Here is a 20525-nt window from a genome sequence, read left to right as displayed (position 1 = left end):
ACTTTTAGATGCATCCCGTGTGAGCCATTCACCTGAATCAAATGAATGGCTCACAACCAGACATGTGCAGAGCTTAATGGCTGCTGGTGGGGGGATTCAGCCACTTGATTCAGGTTTGTTGGAGAGAGGTTGCATCTTAAAGGTGTGGATGCTCTCCAGACAGAACTGGACCTCAGCATCCCTGCATTAGACAAATTTTAAAAAAATCATTTTCATATATGAATGTGGGCTCACTAAAAAGTGTGTTTAGAACCTGCTAATGGTTATTTTGAAATGTTACTTTTAATCTATTAAGCAAGACTCAACGGAACACATTCTTATTTGTTCAATATAACATTACGTCAAACATATTGATATTAAGAATACTAATTGGCAGTATGTTCAAACTTTCAATTAAAGCTGAAGAATATGTTTTAGGTTTTCTAGCACATGTAGATTAAATTTGAGTTTTATATTTCTTAAAAAGGATAGAGGTTTCTTTGAGGCATTGAACAGGCTGTAGATTTCCTCACTTATCCATTAGCAGGTTTTATATTTTCCTTCTCACATTCTCTTTGAAAATTACCAGCATAATAGTGCTTACAGACTTAGAACAAAAACAGGTGTTGGTAAACAGGAGACAGACCAAGAAAAAAATTGACATGAACATCAGTGTTGCTGCTAGGACTGATGGAAATAACTGATGTTTTCAACACTATTCTGAGATTTTCAAACCAGACTCTCCACTGCACAACTATGCGTTCAAATCCATTAACATCACAAAATGGATCAATGGCCAGGGTGCAGCCCAGTTGGAGTCCTCGCACTGGGAATATATGCTTGGATTTTTGCTGATAATGTGGACACAGCTCTCATTTTGGCCATAAAAAACCCTTCCTTTCCCTCTATAAAACAGTTGTTCATTGTCATTATTGCCCAGGAAGGCTGAGAAGTGTGATTCGTCAATAGTCGGAAAAATCTAACTTTTTTTTTTCTTAAAAATTCAGACCATCACCCCAGACTTCCTCTTTATCTGTGTAAGAATGTTTTCTGACAAACCACACCAAAAAATAGGCAAGTAAACGTAAGTCACCTTTTAAACATGATGTAATTCAATGTTCTTTTTATAAAAGGGAAGGAACTAATAAAAAAAATAGAATAAATACATTAATGGAACACATATATTAAAGGAAAATTTGAGCATTTGAGTAATATGTAAAAAACATGATTAAAACTGAAAAACAGATGGTTGAAAATAAACTGGTAAGGTAATCTTTGATCTTTATAGGAATATTGAAGTTGATGTTCTGTGTTGATTTTAAGCAAATCAATGATTTCTGCTCATCCCAAGCTTTCAGGGAGTTGGATGAAGAACTGAGCAACATATCGGTTAAGGATACATGATCCGGAATAGTTCTGGTCCCTGGAGCTATAGTGAGCAATGGACCAAAGGGGGTCCAGACAGACAGGGGGAGCATTTATTGCCCAGAATGGTGCCTTGAGGAAACTGTGATATTTTATTTGCTCAGATTTGTAACTGCCAAATGGCACAAACAAATCCTGGTCTGACAAATAAGATCCTATTTTCTTGTCTTGGCTTTCGATTAGTATGCAATGGTCAATATTTAACCCTTGTGTTTACAAATGGGGTCCAACTGACCCCACACTCGTATCTCTTGTATCATTTGCCTCGCACGCACAAGGGTTAATACGGCCAACTCAGAAGTACATCAATTTTAAGGCAAATTTAAAACCTATACTTGTACCTCGTATGGAGTGTTGAAAAACCTGATTGTAACAGATATTTATTTATTTAAAAATAAAATACATAATCTAAATCAACTTCTTTGGCCAAGAGTGTGTACAACAACAAGGAATTTGATTCCGGTCACACTCGCTCACAACATTTAAAAATAAAGAGAAGAATATGTACATATTTGTAAAAAACACCCAACATATTTTAAAGGCAGGTTAGAATAGGTCAAATATGCTTGTTTTGTTTCACAGTGAAAACTCTATCTACTCAGGCTTTTGTCCCTTCATCAGAGAGACCATTTTTGTGAAGAATTTGTCTTTGTGGTGGTTGTCAATAGGTCTATGCAGCACTGACCTGAAGGTAAAAATGTTCACAGCTTGTGTTGAGGATGTGTGGGTTTTGCAGTGATCTTAGCTGCCCTTTTCCTGACCATACAGCTGTATAAGTTCTGGACAGAGAAAATCTCAGTGCTAAGGATGGTCTCTACAGACCTGAATGTTTGCTGCAGTTCTGCTTTATTCTGTTTTGTGTATAAGCCAAACCACACAGTGACGGAGGAACGCAGTATACTGCCTGAATAATAAGTGTACACGATGACCAGCTGCTCCCCTGAAAGATTGTATTTCTTGAGTTGCTACTGGAAATATAGTATCCGCTGGTCATTCTTCCAAACATTGTCTATGTATGAGGACCAGCTCAGGTCTGAGAAATGCTGGCTTCTAGGAACCAGAAGTGATCCACCGTAGCCATGTTTATTTACAGACATGTTACAGTCCTGGATCAAACCATTTACAGTAGTTTCAGTAGTTTCCAACTTCAGGAATTTCACTGACGGGCTGAGGAGCAGTAATTTGTCAAATTATTTTGATAAACAGCCTTTTCTAGGATCTTTTGTTCAAAATGTTAGGTTAGATATGAGGTGAAATTACTTCTCATGGATGCAAGTTACTTTAGGCTTCTTAATGAAAGTTATTTTAAAAATTATTATTTATTCACTTATAAAAATATGTAGACTTACAAAGAGTAACCAGAAGAAACTTCAAATCAATTCAAGACAAAGAGCTTAATGAGAAAAACAAAACCAAAAATAAAAATATATATATATAAGTTAGATTTAGCAGTGATCAAACACAGTAGCTGCAACACTTAGAAACAACCTCCAGATTTGTTGGGGTTTGAGGAAGGTGGTGGTGGGGAGGCGGGTAACAGAAAAAAGAATAAATTGATATTTATAAAGATATAGACTGGTGAAAGTAAATCAGTGGAGTGACCCTCTCTCTTTGGTCACTTTCCCCCCTCCTCATACCGACATGAAGATTAGTGTTAGTTTGACTATGGTTTTCTTTCTCCACTCTATATGACGACTAACATATGCTGTTGCATCATACTGCACCCTTCTTAATTGAAAAACTGAAATATTTATGTGTTGTTTTCAAATTAGCCTTAAAGTGTGACCATCTTAGTAAATCCAATTCTATTTGAAAACGGAGCTGAATCTCTAACTAGTGGAGAGGAGAGATCTACTGTCTAATGAAGTATGAAAAGCTTAGAATTCATCGTCACAGCCAACCATCTTAATCCTGTACAGGCCTGTTGTGTATGCAAATAGCATGCTACCCACAGTAGGTCTCAGTATTAATCATGTCAAATGTTATACCAGGGCTTATTGCTGTCTCAGGCTTAGTTTCCCATTAGGTGGCCCCCCCTTCCATGGGCTGAATTCAACACGGCACCCTGATCAATGTGCAGCTTTCCTCAACTAGCTTGACAGGCGAGAACAGTTATTTATCTCAGCGTCTATATTTATCATTAAAGTAGAAGTCATCAGTTTAATAAAAAATAATTAACTTACAATGTTATACAAAATGCTGCATATTTATACAAAACCATGTTTTAAATTCATAAATGTTAACACTGTCTAAATAGCTTACATCACGGTTTCCAATTGGACTAAGGGACAATGTTGAGTGCACATTTGCTCGAGTATCTAGAAAGAAAACTTATCCAATTAGAACTGAGGAAATTGATATTGTTTCACATTGTTTATCACTCTATAATGCATTTTATGTATTGGCCTGACTTGACTGCTAGATGAACTGCAGTATGCATAACCTCACTGTTAAATCCTTAAGCATGACAACTCAGAAGCAGACCACTGACAGCTAATCATATGCCACGATGAAGCAGGCTTGTCAGTAAGCTAATGGAGTGTTCTAAGGTTAATTTACAACCATATGAGTTCTATCAATAAGCAATTAAGAGATGTGGAAACACAGAGGCACCCAGGCCGGCAGCTGAATCCCGTTGTAAACCCCCTACCTTCTTTAAATCAATTAATTGCTTTGGCATGTCTGTTTAAAAGTGTTAGATAGATTTACTCATAAAAACGGACACATTAAAAAGGCACCACTCCCTCTATGACCTTCTTCTGTCAGCATCGCTGCCTTAAAGCGTGACACTTGTATTCATAAATCGTACCTTCAAAAGATATCCTTATCTCACCTCATGACTACCTTACTATACAGTAGGTTACATGAATTCCTACTGTGATCAGAGCTTGGGCCTTTTGTAGTAAGAAAAATCTCACAGCTTAATTTCAAGTGAAATAATATCCCAGAAAAGCACAAAAGTGTTCCGAGCAGAGGATGAAAGCCTGGTGAAAACAATATCTGAGCAGAGTGAAAACTTACATCTCCATTTCTTACTTTGAGATCTTCCTTTACATGATAGTGATCAAAATGAGTAATTTGCATTTAGTCATTAAATGTCAAAATATTTCTGTTTATTATGAAAGTACTTACACATGCTTTAGATCAGGAGTCAACAAATCGAAGACAGAGCCATTTTTATCCTTGATTCTAATGAATAGATATTTCAATTGGAGTTATAAAGGGCTTTATAAATAAAATGTATTGTTATTAAATGAATTCATGTCTTAAAGTTAACCAAAAACTGCCTCAGACCGTTAAAATGCTGAACTGCTTGTTTAAAATTTAATCTATTTTGTGTTGCATGAAACATTGTTGTGATTGTTTTGTTTAACATCAAAATCTCTATCAGCCGATTTAATGGAAACAAAAAACAGGCATTTTATTCTGGATAGCAAATGTTTTGTGTTTAGGGAAAATGAAGAAAAGCATATAGTTTGAAGTCTGATTGTAGAGTTCCTATGCCGATATTGAACCAAGCCTAACAAAAACATAAAGCTGTTTATTAAAATGTATCCTAAAAAAAAAAAAATCAACCCTGCTCAGTTCTGCATAATCCTTTATCAAACTTATTAAGAGCCACCGTGAAGCACTCAGGAAGCCACATGATGCTCCAGAGCTGCAGGTTACAAACTCCTGCTGTAGAAGTTAACTAACTGACCACTGGTAAACTATGATATGATGGAAAGGTTATGTCCATGTTTTTATTTTTTTTATCAATGTGACATACGTTATTAAGTTGTTGTTTCACCAATACTTCCCTCTGTCCTTCACAGCTCCTCCAAATAACATATCAGTGCTGGCTGAGAACACTCCAGCCCCCTTCAGTCGATACCAAGCTCAGAATTTTACTCTTGTCTGCACAGCAAAAGGAGGAAAACCAGCCCCATCGGTGAGTTTAAGATGTGTTTTTTATTTATTTATTTATTTTTTTTTACAGAAAAATAAAACCTTTAATTTACCTGTTATTTTTTTCCCATCGGCAGCATTTTTTTTTTCCCATGGAAAAATGTTTGACTGTCAGCTCAATGGTTTCATGGTGTGTAAGAAAAGAAAGGATCCAAAAGCAAAATTCAAAGACTGAAGTGGACTCAAAGCCTTAGAACTCTTCTATTCATCACACACAGAACAAAACTAAAACCACTTAAGAGCAAGTTATCTGTAAAGGCAAGGCCACCTAAGACCACAGATGATCAAGCAGGAGCAGAACAGATAGTAAACTCACAATGGTAGTGCAGAGAGCAAAGGATTCAGGAGATAATACTTCCTTAAGAGCTGATGACAAATGTGCATCAGGTGACCGGCAATAAATTACAGAGTCTGTGCGTGAGGGGAGGGCAGAAAGAAGGACAATTTAAGGGGATTGACAAAGGGAATAATGACACAAGGCCAAATAGTAGCACAGAAACTTGAAGCCTCAATGAATCCATGCAGTAGAGTACACATTGCCATGGCAAGCTTTTGATCTCAGTACCTCCCACAGATGTTCAAAGAGTTTCTTTTTTTTCCCTAAACAATGCTTAATTTCATTAGTAATGGTCACATTCAGTAGAGTTGATTTAATGTGGTGATGTGGTCGTGACTAAATGTAAAATGATCATAAACAATACTCTTGCACTTAAATTTGAAGGGTCAAACTGTACAGCTTTGTGGTGCTACATGTATGCCGTCATGTGCCAGTTTTTTTCCCCTCAACATTCTGGAGAACAAGAAAAGGCCTTACTTATTTGGTGGTATATGAGCTTATGGACACTGCATGAGAGCATCCATTTGCTGTTCATTCTCAACAGACCATTAATCATTGTCCACGGGTATATGGTAATGGACTGCAGGCCCTGAGCATACCTATCTGTTGCAATTATGAGCCCAGTAAGGGGTGAATACAAGGTGAAAATGATTTCCGGTACTTCCTGTTTGATGCCGTGATGAGTGAGGTTCTCCCCTGTTGTGATTTCATGCAGAGTCTTAAGCCATGTAAGCTTACAACTGCTGGATCTTTTTTTTTCTAAAAGATAATGGAGACAAAGATGTCTGACAGCTTGCAGCTGGTCAGCAAGCAAGAACTGTCACTGTGTCATTGGATAAGTTACACTGTTATTAATTAGCTTTGTCGTTCACACAGCAAGCTAATGAATGAGTTGAGAAAGCATTAAAATAAAGAACCTGGCTGCTCAATCCACAATTAGATTGCAGACAATGTATATATAAAACAATAAAAGTTTTAAGATCCACGTTTCACTACAGCTTTAACTGAAGAAAGAAAACATCATTGCCTCAAGTAACATTGCCTTGTTACTTGAGGATGTGAAAAAATATTTTATTTTGATTTAACCATCATAAGCCAGAAACCAACAATTATGTACTGAAGGTTTTAATAGATTATAAATGTAAAGACTTAGTTTGCTAGCTATAAGTTTAGTTAAAAATATAATAATATATGAATAATGTAAGAAAAAATAGCCTCCAAGTCAAAAAGAAAGAGAAAATAATTTAAAGTGCATTTCACTGAAACAAATCAACTGTTAACCCAGAAAAGCCCCAGGCTTCAATGGACTGTAATTCAGAAAGTGAATCCCAAAATATCTCAGAAAGTCTAGTTAAATATTTTGCCTAATTTCACCATAGCAAAGGATCATACAGCTGGTTGAAATTTTGAAAGCGACGTGACTGTTAATTAGCTATAGAGCCACGAATCCTTCTTGGTCTAAGAAACACCCTTCAGCTTTTCCCTTTTCTTTCCAAACATCCCAGATGACTAAGGGCAAGTGTCAAACTCAAGACTGCACATCAGCAGTCCTCAACCCAGTGGGCAATGTGAGCAATTCAGGTTTTGATATGCATAAGAAGAAACAAGGGGCACCACAAGTAGACTGCTTAAAATGCAGGCATATTTACTCTCACATAGTCAAGAATGTTGAGGCTTGATGGAAATGCATACTGGGTAAGTAAAATTGACTTTAATAAAAAAAAAAAAAAAATGCATGGATATAAACTGAAAGAGATAATTATGTGGGATTTCAAACCATAACAATTATGGGGGCAATGTGTTGTTGTAGAGATGCACCTGCATTTAGGTTGAAGTATAAACAAGAGAAAACATCAAAGCAAGCATCCTTACTGCAGAAAAAAAATCTGAGTTTGAACCTCTCAATGAGTCCTATATCCTAACATTTGTCAAGTTTATTTAAAGGTTTGCTTTTTCAATGCTTTTTTGGTCACTGAAGAATTTTAACCACACTAGCTAAATAAAAAGACAAATTATAATACACTGAAAGACCATACCTTTTACACCCGCATACCACTTTTCAAAAGTGTAAAACTAAAAAGATATGTTTCATTCATACACTAGACAGATTTTTTTCTAATGTGAACATAACAAATCAAGAGAAGACTCAGATGTAACAACAGCCGTTCCTCTCTCACGAAGAGGGTGTAATTAGTTGGGACAAGTGAAAACACCTGTGAGCAAATATCACAAGAGGAAAAACTCCTTGAGTATCTCTAGTGCTCCTTTAGCATAAAAAAAACAGATCAAAGATTTTGAAAAACTGAAAAATCTATGAGAGAAAGAAAATTCTCAATATATCTTCCTGAGTGTTTGGACAAACATTTTTCTGCCTCCTCCTCATAGCTTTAAGTCAGATGATTAGATTTATGTTAGCTTTTAGTAATGTAAGATGCAGTATAGTACTGAAAATACAAAAACATTTTTACAAGGTAGCCTGTGAGGAAGGGAACCCTAATCCTAACAAAATGAGAGCAAAAAACAAAACAAGTATATATATATATATATACAGGGGTGAAAGTAGTTTTAAATTCTTGGGGGTAATATGACAAAATATAGCTTCTTTGTGTGCTCTGGAGTTTCTGTGCTGATTAATTTTTTTGCAAAGCGATAAAAGCTGGGTAGCTCTTGAATTGTTACAAAATAAAGCTGTATTTCTCTCAGCACTGGCTGCAATGTTAACACCTTGAGATGCCATGAGACCTAAATTCTGAACATCATGGCATGGAGTGCATCCCAATTTTCCATGTCTGGCATATAACCATTAATTTTAGCTTTTAAACTGGTTCTATTGATCCTGTGTCCAGACAGGGATAATCAGTAGCCTAGCATCATGACCTCTTTGTTCTGAAGATCCTGCAGCTTCCACTTCGTCTTCCTAACATGGTGCCTCCTCATCCTGACTCTCATACTGACAAGAGGAACCACAGAGCTCTGATAAGTTAAAAGCTCATCTTGTGAAGTTGGGATATTTTTCCTCCAACAGGTTCCAGAGGAATCACCTCAAACCAGATGTTGGGCTAGATTTTATTTCACTGTCATTTGAGTGGAGTGGAGCTATAAAGATTGAAAAAGGTTATCATTAAGTCTCATCAACATCAATATTTCCACTACATAAGAGGCAAAAAATTGTTTGATAGAGGAAAAGCCTCTCAGACTCTGAGCCCGACAGCACCAAACATTTTTTTAATATTAGACAATTAATTTAATTTCACATAATTATCGCGGTAGAAGCCATTTGTTTTTTAAATACTTAATGAAACATATTTACCGTGTTTGATGTTTGCTGTAAATGACGTATATTCACAAAGAACGATATAATTAGTCCTAGTTTGTCGTTTATTCGTTCAGAAATTACAGCGGCTGTGATGAGCCAAGACAAAGGTAAACAAAAGTAAAACAACCTGAACAGGTGATCAACTCTAAACCACTCGCACCTTTTTACGCTCTGTCTCTCTCTGTCATTTAAGCACACCCGTTGCCATGGCAACCGCCTGCGCTCCGCAAGCCGACCAGAGATTACGTTAAAAACATAACATTATGTCAGTTACGATATTATGTGTTCAGGCTTGATATTTATTTTGCGATAATTAATAAGCCTCCCCGAACACAGCGGTGGTTGATTAGTTAATTTTAAACTCCTGCTCTGCTCGTTATTTTGATAATGGAACCGAAACGCACAGAATTGCGCAACACATTGTTGAAACAATAATTACTGAGATTATTATTGCTGTTGGATCATTAATTTGAACACGTTTTGGCGATTTTTGTTGTTGTTGTTCTTTAATGAAGTTACGAACGTTTTAAGCCAGTCAGAGGAGGGCGTGCTGCTCTCAGCCTCCTGGCGACGTTCAGTTTGTCTCCTAATGCCGAGATCGACTCAAAACCTTCCGCGATCGACGTGTTGCGCCCCTGCTCTAGCAAAGCACGAACAGTTCAGAGACCATATGAAATGAGGAAAAAGCTATATATGAACTGATTAAGTCGTGTTTTAGATTGTTCTTGAAAAAACTAATCAGTCACGGCTGATTAGTGGGTTAACTCGCAGCTGCACAGTGAACCCATTGATTTTTTTTTTTTTTTACAGCATACAGCCGCTCACCTCTCTTGCAGGTACTGCATACCCCTGCTGAATATTTTAGGGGTACACAGTACCCCTATATATATATATATATATATATATATATAAACACCAGAGCAATAGAGGCTCAGATCTACTACACCAGACAAGACCCAAGGTGTAGGTTGTGCAAGGAGGCCCCTGAGACAGTCCAGCACATAATAGCAGGGTGCAAGATGCTGGCAGGGAAAGCATACATGGAACGACATAACCAAGTGGCGGGCATAGTGTACAGGAACATCTGTGCAGAATATGGACTGGAAGCCCCGAGATCAAAGTGGGGAACACCCCCAAAGGTGGTGGAGAATGACCGAGCTAAGATCCTGTGGGACTTCCAGATCCAGACAGACAAGATGGTAATGGCGAACCAACCGGACATTGTGGTGGTGGATAAAGAACAGAGGAAAGCCGTTGTGGTGGATGTAGCAATACCAAGTGACTACAACATCAGGAAAAAGGAGCATGAGAAATTGGAGAAGTACCAGGGCCTCAGGGAGGAACTGGAAAAGACCTGGAAGGTGAAGACCACAGTGGTGCCTGTGGTCATCGGGGCCCTCGGGGCAGTCACCCCCAAACTGGAGCAGTGGCTCAAACAGATCCCAGGAACAACATCAGACATCTCAGTCCAGAAATGTGCAGTTCTAGGCACAGCCAAGATACTGCGCAGAATCCCTATATATATATATATATAGGGATGAAATATATATAGGGATGAAAGTAAGGGGTACGGCAGGGTACTGTGTACCCCTAAAATATTTAGCAGGGGTACGCAGTACCTGGAAGAGAGGGGAGCGGCTGTATGCTGTAAAAAAAAAAAAAAATCAATGGGTTTACTGTGCAGCTGCGAGTTAACTCACTAATCAGTGGGTTAATATATATATATATATATATAGATAATCAGTGGGTTAATATATATAGATAGATAGATAGATAGATAGATAGATATATAGTTCTCTTGTTTTGTGTGTGTGATTTCTCCCTTATACTGAAAACTGTCCTTATTTTACCTGCAACTAAACTTTTTCAGATCCTAACTGAAGCCTCGGAAATGCCATAAAAACTTGGTAGGATGTATCAGTGTGAGAAATACTCAAGAGAATGCATGAAAAAATTTCTTCTGGACATTTTCTCAGGTACAGCTCACAAATTTACCTCACAGCAGGAAATTTTCTGCTGGAGATGCAGTCTCACAGGTTGCAATGTAAGTGAAAGGTTCAGGCAGACTGTCTTGAGAGCACAGAAATCAGCAAAAGAAAACCGTGTAGCGAAACTGGTGAATGTTCTTTCTTTGTGTTGATTTTAATACTGTGTTTATTTGAACTTTTTGACAACATCAGGGAGTGAGTGGAAAGTCACTTCAGCAGAAATCAGAATGTATCAGCAAGCTACCACCATTCAGATTAACAGTAAATGCTACAGAACACTGGCTGCTATGTTCAAACAATGCCTTATTATGGATCTTCAAAATGTTTTACTTGTCATTTGGGTTGGAAAATCTATGCAAGACAGTCTGACGTGAATGATGCTGACATACTGTCACACTTCTCTTCCACAGGAGACTAAAAGATCTGCTTTCCATTCTTACTTCTACAAATGATGGAAAGTAACCAGGGAAGCTGCAGTCTGAGAGTGCTCTCTTGTAAACCTATAACACAATCAGAGTTATGATATATCACAGCTTGGTTATGAAGAAAGATAATTTTAAATTTAACCAGCAGCCAATATAGATAAAGTGAAATTTCATGTATTTTTATTTTTTTATTTTAATTTTTACCAGAATACTTTAGATAAGCAGAAGGCTTGTGGCCTTAATTTTTTGTACTATTTAGTTTAGTAAGAGTTTACAATAGTCCAGCCTTGAACTCCCAAATACACTGACTTGTTTTCAGCATCATTCCTGAACATGAATGATGCTGAAAAGTTTGTCAATATTCTGGAAGTGAAATAAATAAATAAATCCTTGAAATTTTTCCCAGTCTAAGATACCACCAAGGTTCTTTCTTTATTACTTGAGGCCAATTTAATGTTGCAATCATTCAAAGTCAATATCTACTTAGCCCAGCCCATCACCAACTGCTGAGAAAAATACAACTGTTTTGGCAGAATTTGCCAAAAGACCTCAGCTGAAGGAAAGATTTATTCCTACTGTTGCAAATCTGCAGACTAAATATGACTAACTATAAAGGACACAGCTTGATGCGTCCTTTATAGTTGTGTAGGATGCTCCCCGTCTTTCGGTCTGTGTCGGGGTCAAAAATGTATGGTTGTACAGTTGCATTTCTGGTTTTGCAGCCACTTTCACATTTATAAAGTCAAAGTATAGTATAAGTTAGGTATGGCCATCAGTAGCTCATTTGCATATTAGTGACGTAGCCGTAAAACAGCTCATGCTGAAAGGAGCTCAAAATAGACAGAATTCAGCATGAGAATTATTTTGTGCAAAAAAAATTATGAACATGTGTGTAGCTCATCGACTTTACCCCACCTTGTTCAAGGAAGCATAATAGGTCCCCTCCAAGTCATCTTGATTGAGAAAAGGGTTTAAGTAATGGTTTTATTACAGCAACCTTAAAAGCCTCTGGTAATTGTCCGTTAACTGGGGATAGATGAATCATATCCAAAATGGAGATGGTAATCAAAGGAAACACTTTCCTAAATAATTTGGTTGGAATTGGGTTTAAGTTGAAGGCAAGATGAAAATAATGTTTTAAAAATTCAGAAAACTCAACTGAAAAAAAAAGGTTTTATGCTTACCTCCTGTGCTCCCTTGTTTTTTTAAGGCCTCTTCAGGGGAGGATGTCAATGATTCTGTTTTTCATAGGATGCATTTTATTTGTAAAGAATCCCATAAAGTCTTGACTCCTGAGAGCTGAGTGGCTCAGTAGAACCAGGACTCTGTGTAAGTCTCACAACTGTACTAAAAGGAAACCTAGAATAAGTCTTGTTCTCCTCTAGCAAATGGGAAAGACACTTTCCTATTTCGTTTTTTTTTTTTTTTTTTTTACAATAGACTGTTTTTCCATATTAAGTGGGGCTAATCTAGATGTGTAAAGTGTCATTTTGCATCTAATGTCCTACCGATGCACTTTTAAAATATGCAGCTTTGACTTAAACCAGCAAGCCAGTCTCCCAGGGTCTAATTCCCTTCTTTTCAACGGGGCTACATTGTCTAATGCAACATGCAGTGAAGTAGTAACGCTGTTAACAAGAACATCAGTTTGTGATGGGGTGTGAATTTTGTTATTGTCCTGTGTGGTAACACTTTATTTGAAGGGGGTGAATAAGACCGACATGACACTGTCATAAACATGACATAACACCTGTTATAAACATGAATAAGCCTTCATGAATATTGTCAATGATTCTTCAAATAAAGTGTTACTGTCCTGTGCTGTGTTGTTCTGTGTTACTGAGGAAAATAAAATGTAACAGATAACTTAAAGGTTGTTACAGAATTCTCTGATAAAATCCATGATAATTCTTTCAGGGCCAGTGCACTTGGTTAGATTAAAAAGTTTTTGTAAATAAACTTAAAAGTTCATTTAAAAAAAATTGTCTTGGAAAAATAGTTAGTTGTTCACACTTAATGACAAATCAACCCAAGGTTAAAAAACAAATGTGGGTAGGTCTGCAGATGTTTTATCTTTGAAGAGAGATTATTTTTACTAAACCACATTTAATTGTGTTATTTTTCTGTTCAGTTGACATTATGTTATATAATATTCTTATTTTATACTTACTTAATACTTATTTATTTATATTTATACATAGGATTTGGGATTTGCTCCTAAATCCTGTTAGGAGCAAATCCTGTTAGGTTATCTTATTTGGATTGTTGACAAAAAAACGCTCAACATTTTACCAGCCCATTGACTCAGTGGTGCAATATGTATGTAACAGTACAGAAGCAGCAGAGAGGTGCATTAAACTATGACTCTGCTTCCCAGTCTGGGCAGGCAGTAGACTTCCGTCTGCCGACAAGATGTTAGAAAATCTGTTTTTCAGCAGGACTTGCCAGCTGCATACTCTATGAAAAGTACTTATGTTTGTTTTAGTGACCATAGTATCATTGCTTGAGTGGTCACCAAACTGCCCTAACCTAAACCCCATAGAGAATGCATAGAGCATTTTCTAAAGGAAGAGGAGCAACACCAGAACGAACAATGGGTTTCTCTTTTTCAATTGAACAAGCTTTACTGAACAATATTAACAGTTTTATGACATTCAGTTTTAGAAAGAATCATGTGATGTAACTGACTGTTCTACATACAACATTGCTCGGGTTATATGTAACCTGAGCAAGTTTATGATAAGGCTATCATAAACTGCTGCCTGTGTTTGTTTTTTTTTTGTTTGTTTTTTATTCCGGAGTAAATTTATAGCTGTTTAAATGTGAACACCATACAGCCACCATTTGTACAATGATAGGGTCTCTGCATCACACACTTATTTCTATCTGATTGTCTTTATGCAACCTTGAATACATATCCATTACATCTTTTCAAAGAACTTTTGCCTGACAATGATGGCCAGAGTGCATATTATAGGTTTTCTTTCATATTCAAAAAGCTTCATTTTTCTTACTTCTCAGCCTTGATCTTATGTGCTGTAGTGGGTTCCTGCTTTGATCTGCACCTTGATATACACATGACCGTGCAGCAGTTTATTTCCGTATATAAATCTTTCTTCTTCAAGGCAAAATTTTTCTTTCAAATGTTACTGCTTCTCTGCACTTTTTGCCAAGTTCCAATGGTATATTTTTGAAAAAGCTGAAACTAAAAGACGTTATTTGTGAAAAGTATCTGGCATTATGTTTTAAGATCTGTCGGCATCTGATGTTACTGAGCAAGCTGGTGACATATCAATCATATCTCCCCAGTGCAACTATTAGAACATCCTTAGAGCACAAGCAAGCACTGATTGAAAAGAGGAAACATAATAACAGTTAATAATAAACGGGAAAACTGATTAACTCGTGGCCAGGATCTCTCTCATTGCCTCTCTCTTATTTTTTTTCTGCTTCTGTACTCTCATTGAAAAATCCTGTCACTATGAAAATTACTGCCTTGTTCCTTTGACACGACCATAATTAATTGCAGCAACATAAAGGTGTACATGGACCAAAGTGTCATTGTTACATTTTGAAAAGAGTTGGAGTTTGAAATATTTTTGAGGTGGGAGCAGCTTGGCAGCGTTCAGAGTGCAGGTGCTTTCATCACCGTCTATTCAGAGAGAAATGCGAAACCCTTTTCATACCATCCCAGCCTAATTTTGCCACTGTCTTGGCATTATGCATGGGCTCCAGCTTAGAATTACATCTCTTTTTTTCAGTTCTAATTCATTTCAGCATCAAATAAATGGTTTTGTCTGCCTTCATTGTGCGCAGATATTGGAGTATGAAGTATTTGGGGATTTATAACAGAGGCGTGATTGATAATCACTTTACTCCATGCAGCAACACTGCTTGTAAGAGAACAATAGAGCTGCCATGCCAAAAACACTCCAAAATCCTCTTTTACATGGTGGTGAGCACCACTTTCCAGGTCCCATGACAGCTAAATGTACCACCTAACAAGCTCGTTTTTCATTTTACTCCCTATTCTACACGTAAAAAGGACACACATTGCCAGACACATTGACTGGCACAACTTGTAACAGCCTATGAAGCTTTAAAACAAATTAAGATTTTAGCCTAATTTGACAGTGAATTATTTGAACACTTGGTATGGGTTAGAGAAAGGCTAACCATAAGAAATATTTTTTTTATATTTTATTTTTGCAGTTATTGGGACCCTCAGTAATCCATATGTACATTTTAACTTTATTTTATTTTATACTGAACTTTTTTCAGAGTTTGGGAGTTTCTTGGTAGTTCTGATTAGTAATATGTGAAATTTTATTTACGCTGGTTTATATATATATATATATATATATATACATATATATATATATATATGGTTTTTATAGCTACTAGACTCAATAAGGACCCATCTTTTTATTGCTACCATACACAGTACATATGATGTAAGGAAGGTAGAACATGTCTTTTTAGAACTTATTGAGGTCACCAAGTCTGCATAGAAACTATCAATGTTACCTACAATCCAGCCGGCTGTTTGGAAGTTTGAAACTCAAACTTTTCTGTTCTACCACAGAAAAAGTAATAATGTTCTTTAAACTAAATGCAACCATTTTCTTTGGTCAGATGAGATTAAGATGTAGTTTTTTTTGGAAAAGAACCCTCCACAAAATACTGGTTGAAAATGTTAAAAATGACCTAATGCTTATTGTTTAGCATGGTAAAGGAGCTGTGTTGCCTTAGTGTTATTAGGGGTGTCAATGATGATTTTACTAAAACCATGTTTTTTTCACCTTAATATTTTTTTCTTGATTGAGAAATATATCAAAATAGGGGTTTGATTGTACTTATTCTTTTAATATGAAATTATGTTGCTGGCATAAATTATACATTTATTCCAGGGCATTTCACATGTTTCGCAAGGGTGCCAATAAACGTGACCTCCACTTTAATAAGCAATTTATTCATATCTTTTTTTTCCACTGTCTTGGCATTATGCATGGGCTCCAGCTTAGAATTACATCTCTTTTTTTCAGTTCTAATTCATTTCAGCATCAAATAAATGGTTTTGTCTGCCTTCATTGTGCGCAGATATTGGAGTATGAAGTATTTGGGGATTTATAACAGAGGCGTGATTGATAATCACTTTACTCCATGCAGCAACACTGCTTGTAAGAGAACAATAGAGCTGCCATGCCAAAAACACTCCAAAATCCTCTTTTACATGGTGGTGAGCACCACTTTCCAGGTCCCATGACAGCTAAATGTACCACCTAACAAGCTCGTTTTTCATTTTACTCCCTATTCTACACGTAAAAAGGACACACATTGCCAGACACATTGACTGGCACAACTTGTAACAGCCTATGAAGCTTTAAAACAAATTAAGATTTTAGCCTAATTTGACAGTGAATTATTTGAACACTTGGTATGGGTTAGAGAAAGGCTAACCATAAGAAATATTTTTTTTATATTTTATTTTTGCAGTTATTGGGACCCTCAGTAATCCATATGTACATTTTAACTTTATTTTTAATTTATACTGAACTTTTTTCAGAGTTTGGGAGTTTCTTGGTAGTTCTGATTAGTAATATGTGAAATTTTATTTACGCTGGTTTATATATATATATATATATATATATATATATATATATATATATATATATATATATATGGTTTTTATAGCTACTAGACTCAATAAGGACCCATCTTTTTATTGCTACCATACACAGTACATATGATGTAAGGAAGGTAGAACATGTCTTTTTAGAACTTATTGAGGTCACCAAGTCTGCATAGAAACTATCAATGTTACCTACAATCCAGCCGGCTGTTTGGAAGTTTGAAACTCAAACTTTTCTGTTCTACCACAGAAAAAGTAATAATGTTCTTTAAACTAAATGCAACCATTTTCTTTGGTCAGATGAGATTAAGATGTAGTTTTTTTTGGAAAAGAACCCTCCACAAAATACTGGTTGAAAATGTTAAAAATGACCTAATGCTTATTGTTTAGCATGGTAAAGGAGCTGTGTTGCCTTAGTGTTATTAGGGGTGTCAATGATGATTTTACTAAAACCATGTTTTTTTCACCTTAATATTTTTTTCTTGATTGAGAAATATATCAAAATAGGGGTTTGATTGTACTTATTCTTTTAATATGAAATTATGTTGCTGGCATAAATTATACATTTATTCCAGGGCATTTCACATGTTTCGCAAGGGTGCCAATAAACGTGACCTCCACTTTAATAAGCAATTTATTCATATCTTTTTTTTTTCAAGTCATCTCAATGAACAAATTCAATTTGAAGCACAATAATTGGTAATATGTTTTTACACATATACATTGTGAAAACCATTCTATGAATGCAAATGAGTTGCAATAAACTGAGTGAAAAGCTTCTTGTTCACAGCGTTGCCCAACAAAAGGGACTGTGTCACTTTGTCGAAAGCAGCAATTTATAGGAGACATGTATCACAGTGAAAAACAGATTAAGTGTTGCTTTGGCAGATTTATAATCAAATGTGGAAAATTAATCAGTGTTTGCTGTCTCATTTGAAAAGAATAAAAGAATGGATATGCTTTCACTTTTCTCTTTGTCAGAGAAACTCGATTTTTTGTAAATTAGTCAGAAGCTCAAAGAAAAACAAATTAGCTTTGCAATAAAGGCTGGTGATGCCATTTTAAGAGTAATATCAATATTGAAAAAATGATGACGGTAAATAATGGTGGGTGGCTTTCTTCACTTGTGTAAATGTTACCACATTTTCAAAAAAACATTTCAGACAAACAGAAACCTTGTCCATTTAGTTTCCAATTTCTTAGAAATGCTAGAACATTCAAAGAGACAATAAACATAAATTCTAGTAGAGCTAAATTCTGTTAAGTTTGTATGTTAGAAAACCTTTATTCTTGTGGTGCTTTCCAAACAAAAAGTTATAATGAATCTGTTTAGTAGTTCTTAGAAATAAATTCAAAAATATTGCATTGATGTGGTTTAAACCTTACATAACTCTTAGAATTGGTGATGCATCAGTTGCAAACACAAAACAAGAATATAACCTATATCAACCAGGCTAAAACTGCATATAATTTTATTGGGTTTTTGCTACATAACATCTTGTGGATGAATAGATTATCTCAGATCAACACATGCACAAGTACTTACCTTAGGCATCGTCACAAATGTGACTGATATCTCTCAGCCCTTATATCAGTCTTATTTTTACATATGTCACCTCATATCCATATCTTCTGCTTTCATATCCATATTGTAGATTTGATCTGCCTGTGATGGAAGAGGAAATGAAACAAGCAGGATAATGACACAGAAATAATGTTTCACATTTTCCCGGGAGCAACATGCTGTTTATTTCGGTCATGTATTTTATGAAACATTAATTTACGTAGACAAATGGAAAAGTCACAGTAGAATTATTATGAAAGACTAAGCAGGTTCTCGATATTTACCTGAAAATAATACATTTGCTATAGTCTTATCTTTGACTTTAATATGCAGAGGACAGAGCTCTCACATGGTAGTAAATCAGGTCCTATTTATTCAATAATTTACCCATAAATCAAGTTGCCTGATAATGGATATGGAAACAAATCAGTCATGCAGATTTACTGACTTAATTCTCTGTTATACAATTCTATAGCAGAAACAGGTGTTATTGCATACCAACACCATTTTGTTCAACAAAAGCTATGAAACAGGTGCATGGATCTGTCTAATCCACACTGTTCCCCTTCCACCTGCTGTGATAATTAATGAGGTGCTTTGGTACACAGTGAAGAGTCAGACTTGCTAGCAGATGCAATGGGGTCATTGTGGATAAGGCTAATGTTTATGCTGCCTATTGCAGCATTTGAATCTCAAGCCATGGTTCAGAGCATAAGGTAAATGCAGAAAACAGGACATGGATACTTGAGAGTCTTTAACAGAATAGGTTCCAAATTAACCTTAGACTTTTTGTTTGTCAATTAACAAGTTGTATTTTGTTGGACTTTTGCTACCTAAAATGCAATATTTAAGATGTAGATTTATTTATTTATTGAGAGATGCTTTTATGTGTCTGTGCCAGAAATCCATGAACATTCAACATAGATGATTTCTGGGACCAATTTAGAAATGCTAGTGCTGACATGCTATATTATTCTAAACCCAGATTTGGAATCATTGTATTTTTACTAACTCAAATTAGGTCTGAGTTTTATCCTATTTTGAGTGAGAAGTTAAAAAATCTGGAGTTAGTTCTTCTTCTGACAACTTCATGCAATGCAGCAGTACCTGTGGTCGCACAGCATGAAGCTACCACCACTGGGCTTAGTTGTCAATATATTGTTTACAAGCCTCCACTTGGTTTTCCCAAAAACGTCATTGAGGTCACATAGTGACGGACAAAACAATAATGCAGAAGGAAACTGTATCTGTGTATGGTCAGCAGTAGCGTTGACACTAGTGACCAGATTGCAATATTCTGACATTGTAACTTACTATGTCCAAATGTTAGTTGCAGATTTTGCATGTACTTAAGCCTGGATGTATAATTGTAACTGTTTTTAAAACCATTTACATGCTTTTTTAAATATTATTTCAAACACTTATGCAACCAAAAATATTCAGAAGTTACCAAAATATTCATATTTGCGTTTATTATCATTTATCACCATTTCAAACATCTAATTGTGCTGTGGAATCAATGAGATCAAGGCTAGGTTTTTAATTGTGTATGTGTTCCTGTTTGAAGATGGCTGGTCTCATTTGTAAAGTAAGCTATAAACTTTACAAACCTGCAAGCACATGCAACTTAATCTGGAGACCTGACAGACCTGACATGACAGTGTTGTGTCAGTTACCGAAAATATTCACTGAACATCATCATCAGGGCTCACAGATAAGGACGTTATTGACCACTTATTTGAAATAGCTAAAATGGAAGTTGAAACAAATGAGGCTGTGCTAGTCATATCCATTTAAAAATAAATATTTCCATTCAGGAATGAAGTCTGAGATGGCTGTTTTAAAACTAGTACAACAAAACCCCAGTGTCAAAACAGATTATACAGTCACTTCAAAGGTTAATGTCTTTTC

General features: G+C 36.0%; 1 protein-coding gene across 1 annotated transcript in view; it reads left to right on the top strand.

Annotated features, from left to right (window-relative positions):
* igsf21a (immunoglobin superfamily, member 21a) overlaps positions 1-20525 on the top strand; it is a 192729-nt gene that overhangs the window by 145847 nt on the left and 26357 nt on the right. The window contains exon 5 of the mRNA XM_008409119.3: positions 5220-5335. Coding sequence (XP_008407341.1) covers positions 5220-5335 — 116 coding nt within the window. The remainder of the gene's footprint in view (positions 1-5219; positions 5336-20525) is intronic.

Source organism: Poecilia reticulata, chromosome 5 (genome assembly GCF_904066995.2).
Source record: "Poecilia reticulata chromosome 5, P_reticulata-male-v2, whole genome shotgun sequence".
Taxonomy (NCBI): Eukaryota; Metazoa; Chordata; class Actinopteri; order Cyprinodontiformes; family Poeciliidae; genus Poecilia; species Poecilia reticulata.
This window is presented reverse-complemented; position numbering and strand designations above follow the sequence as displayed.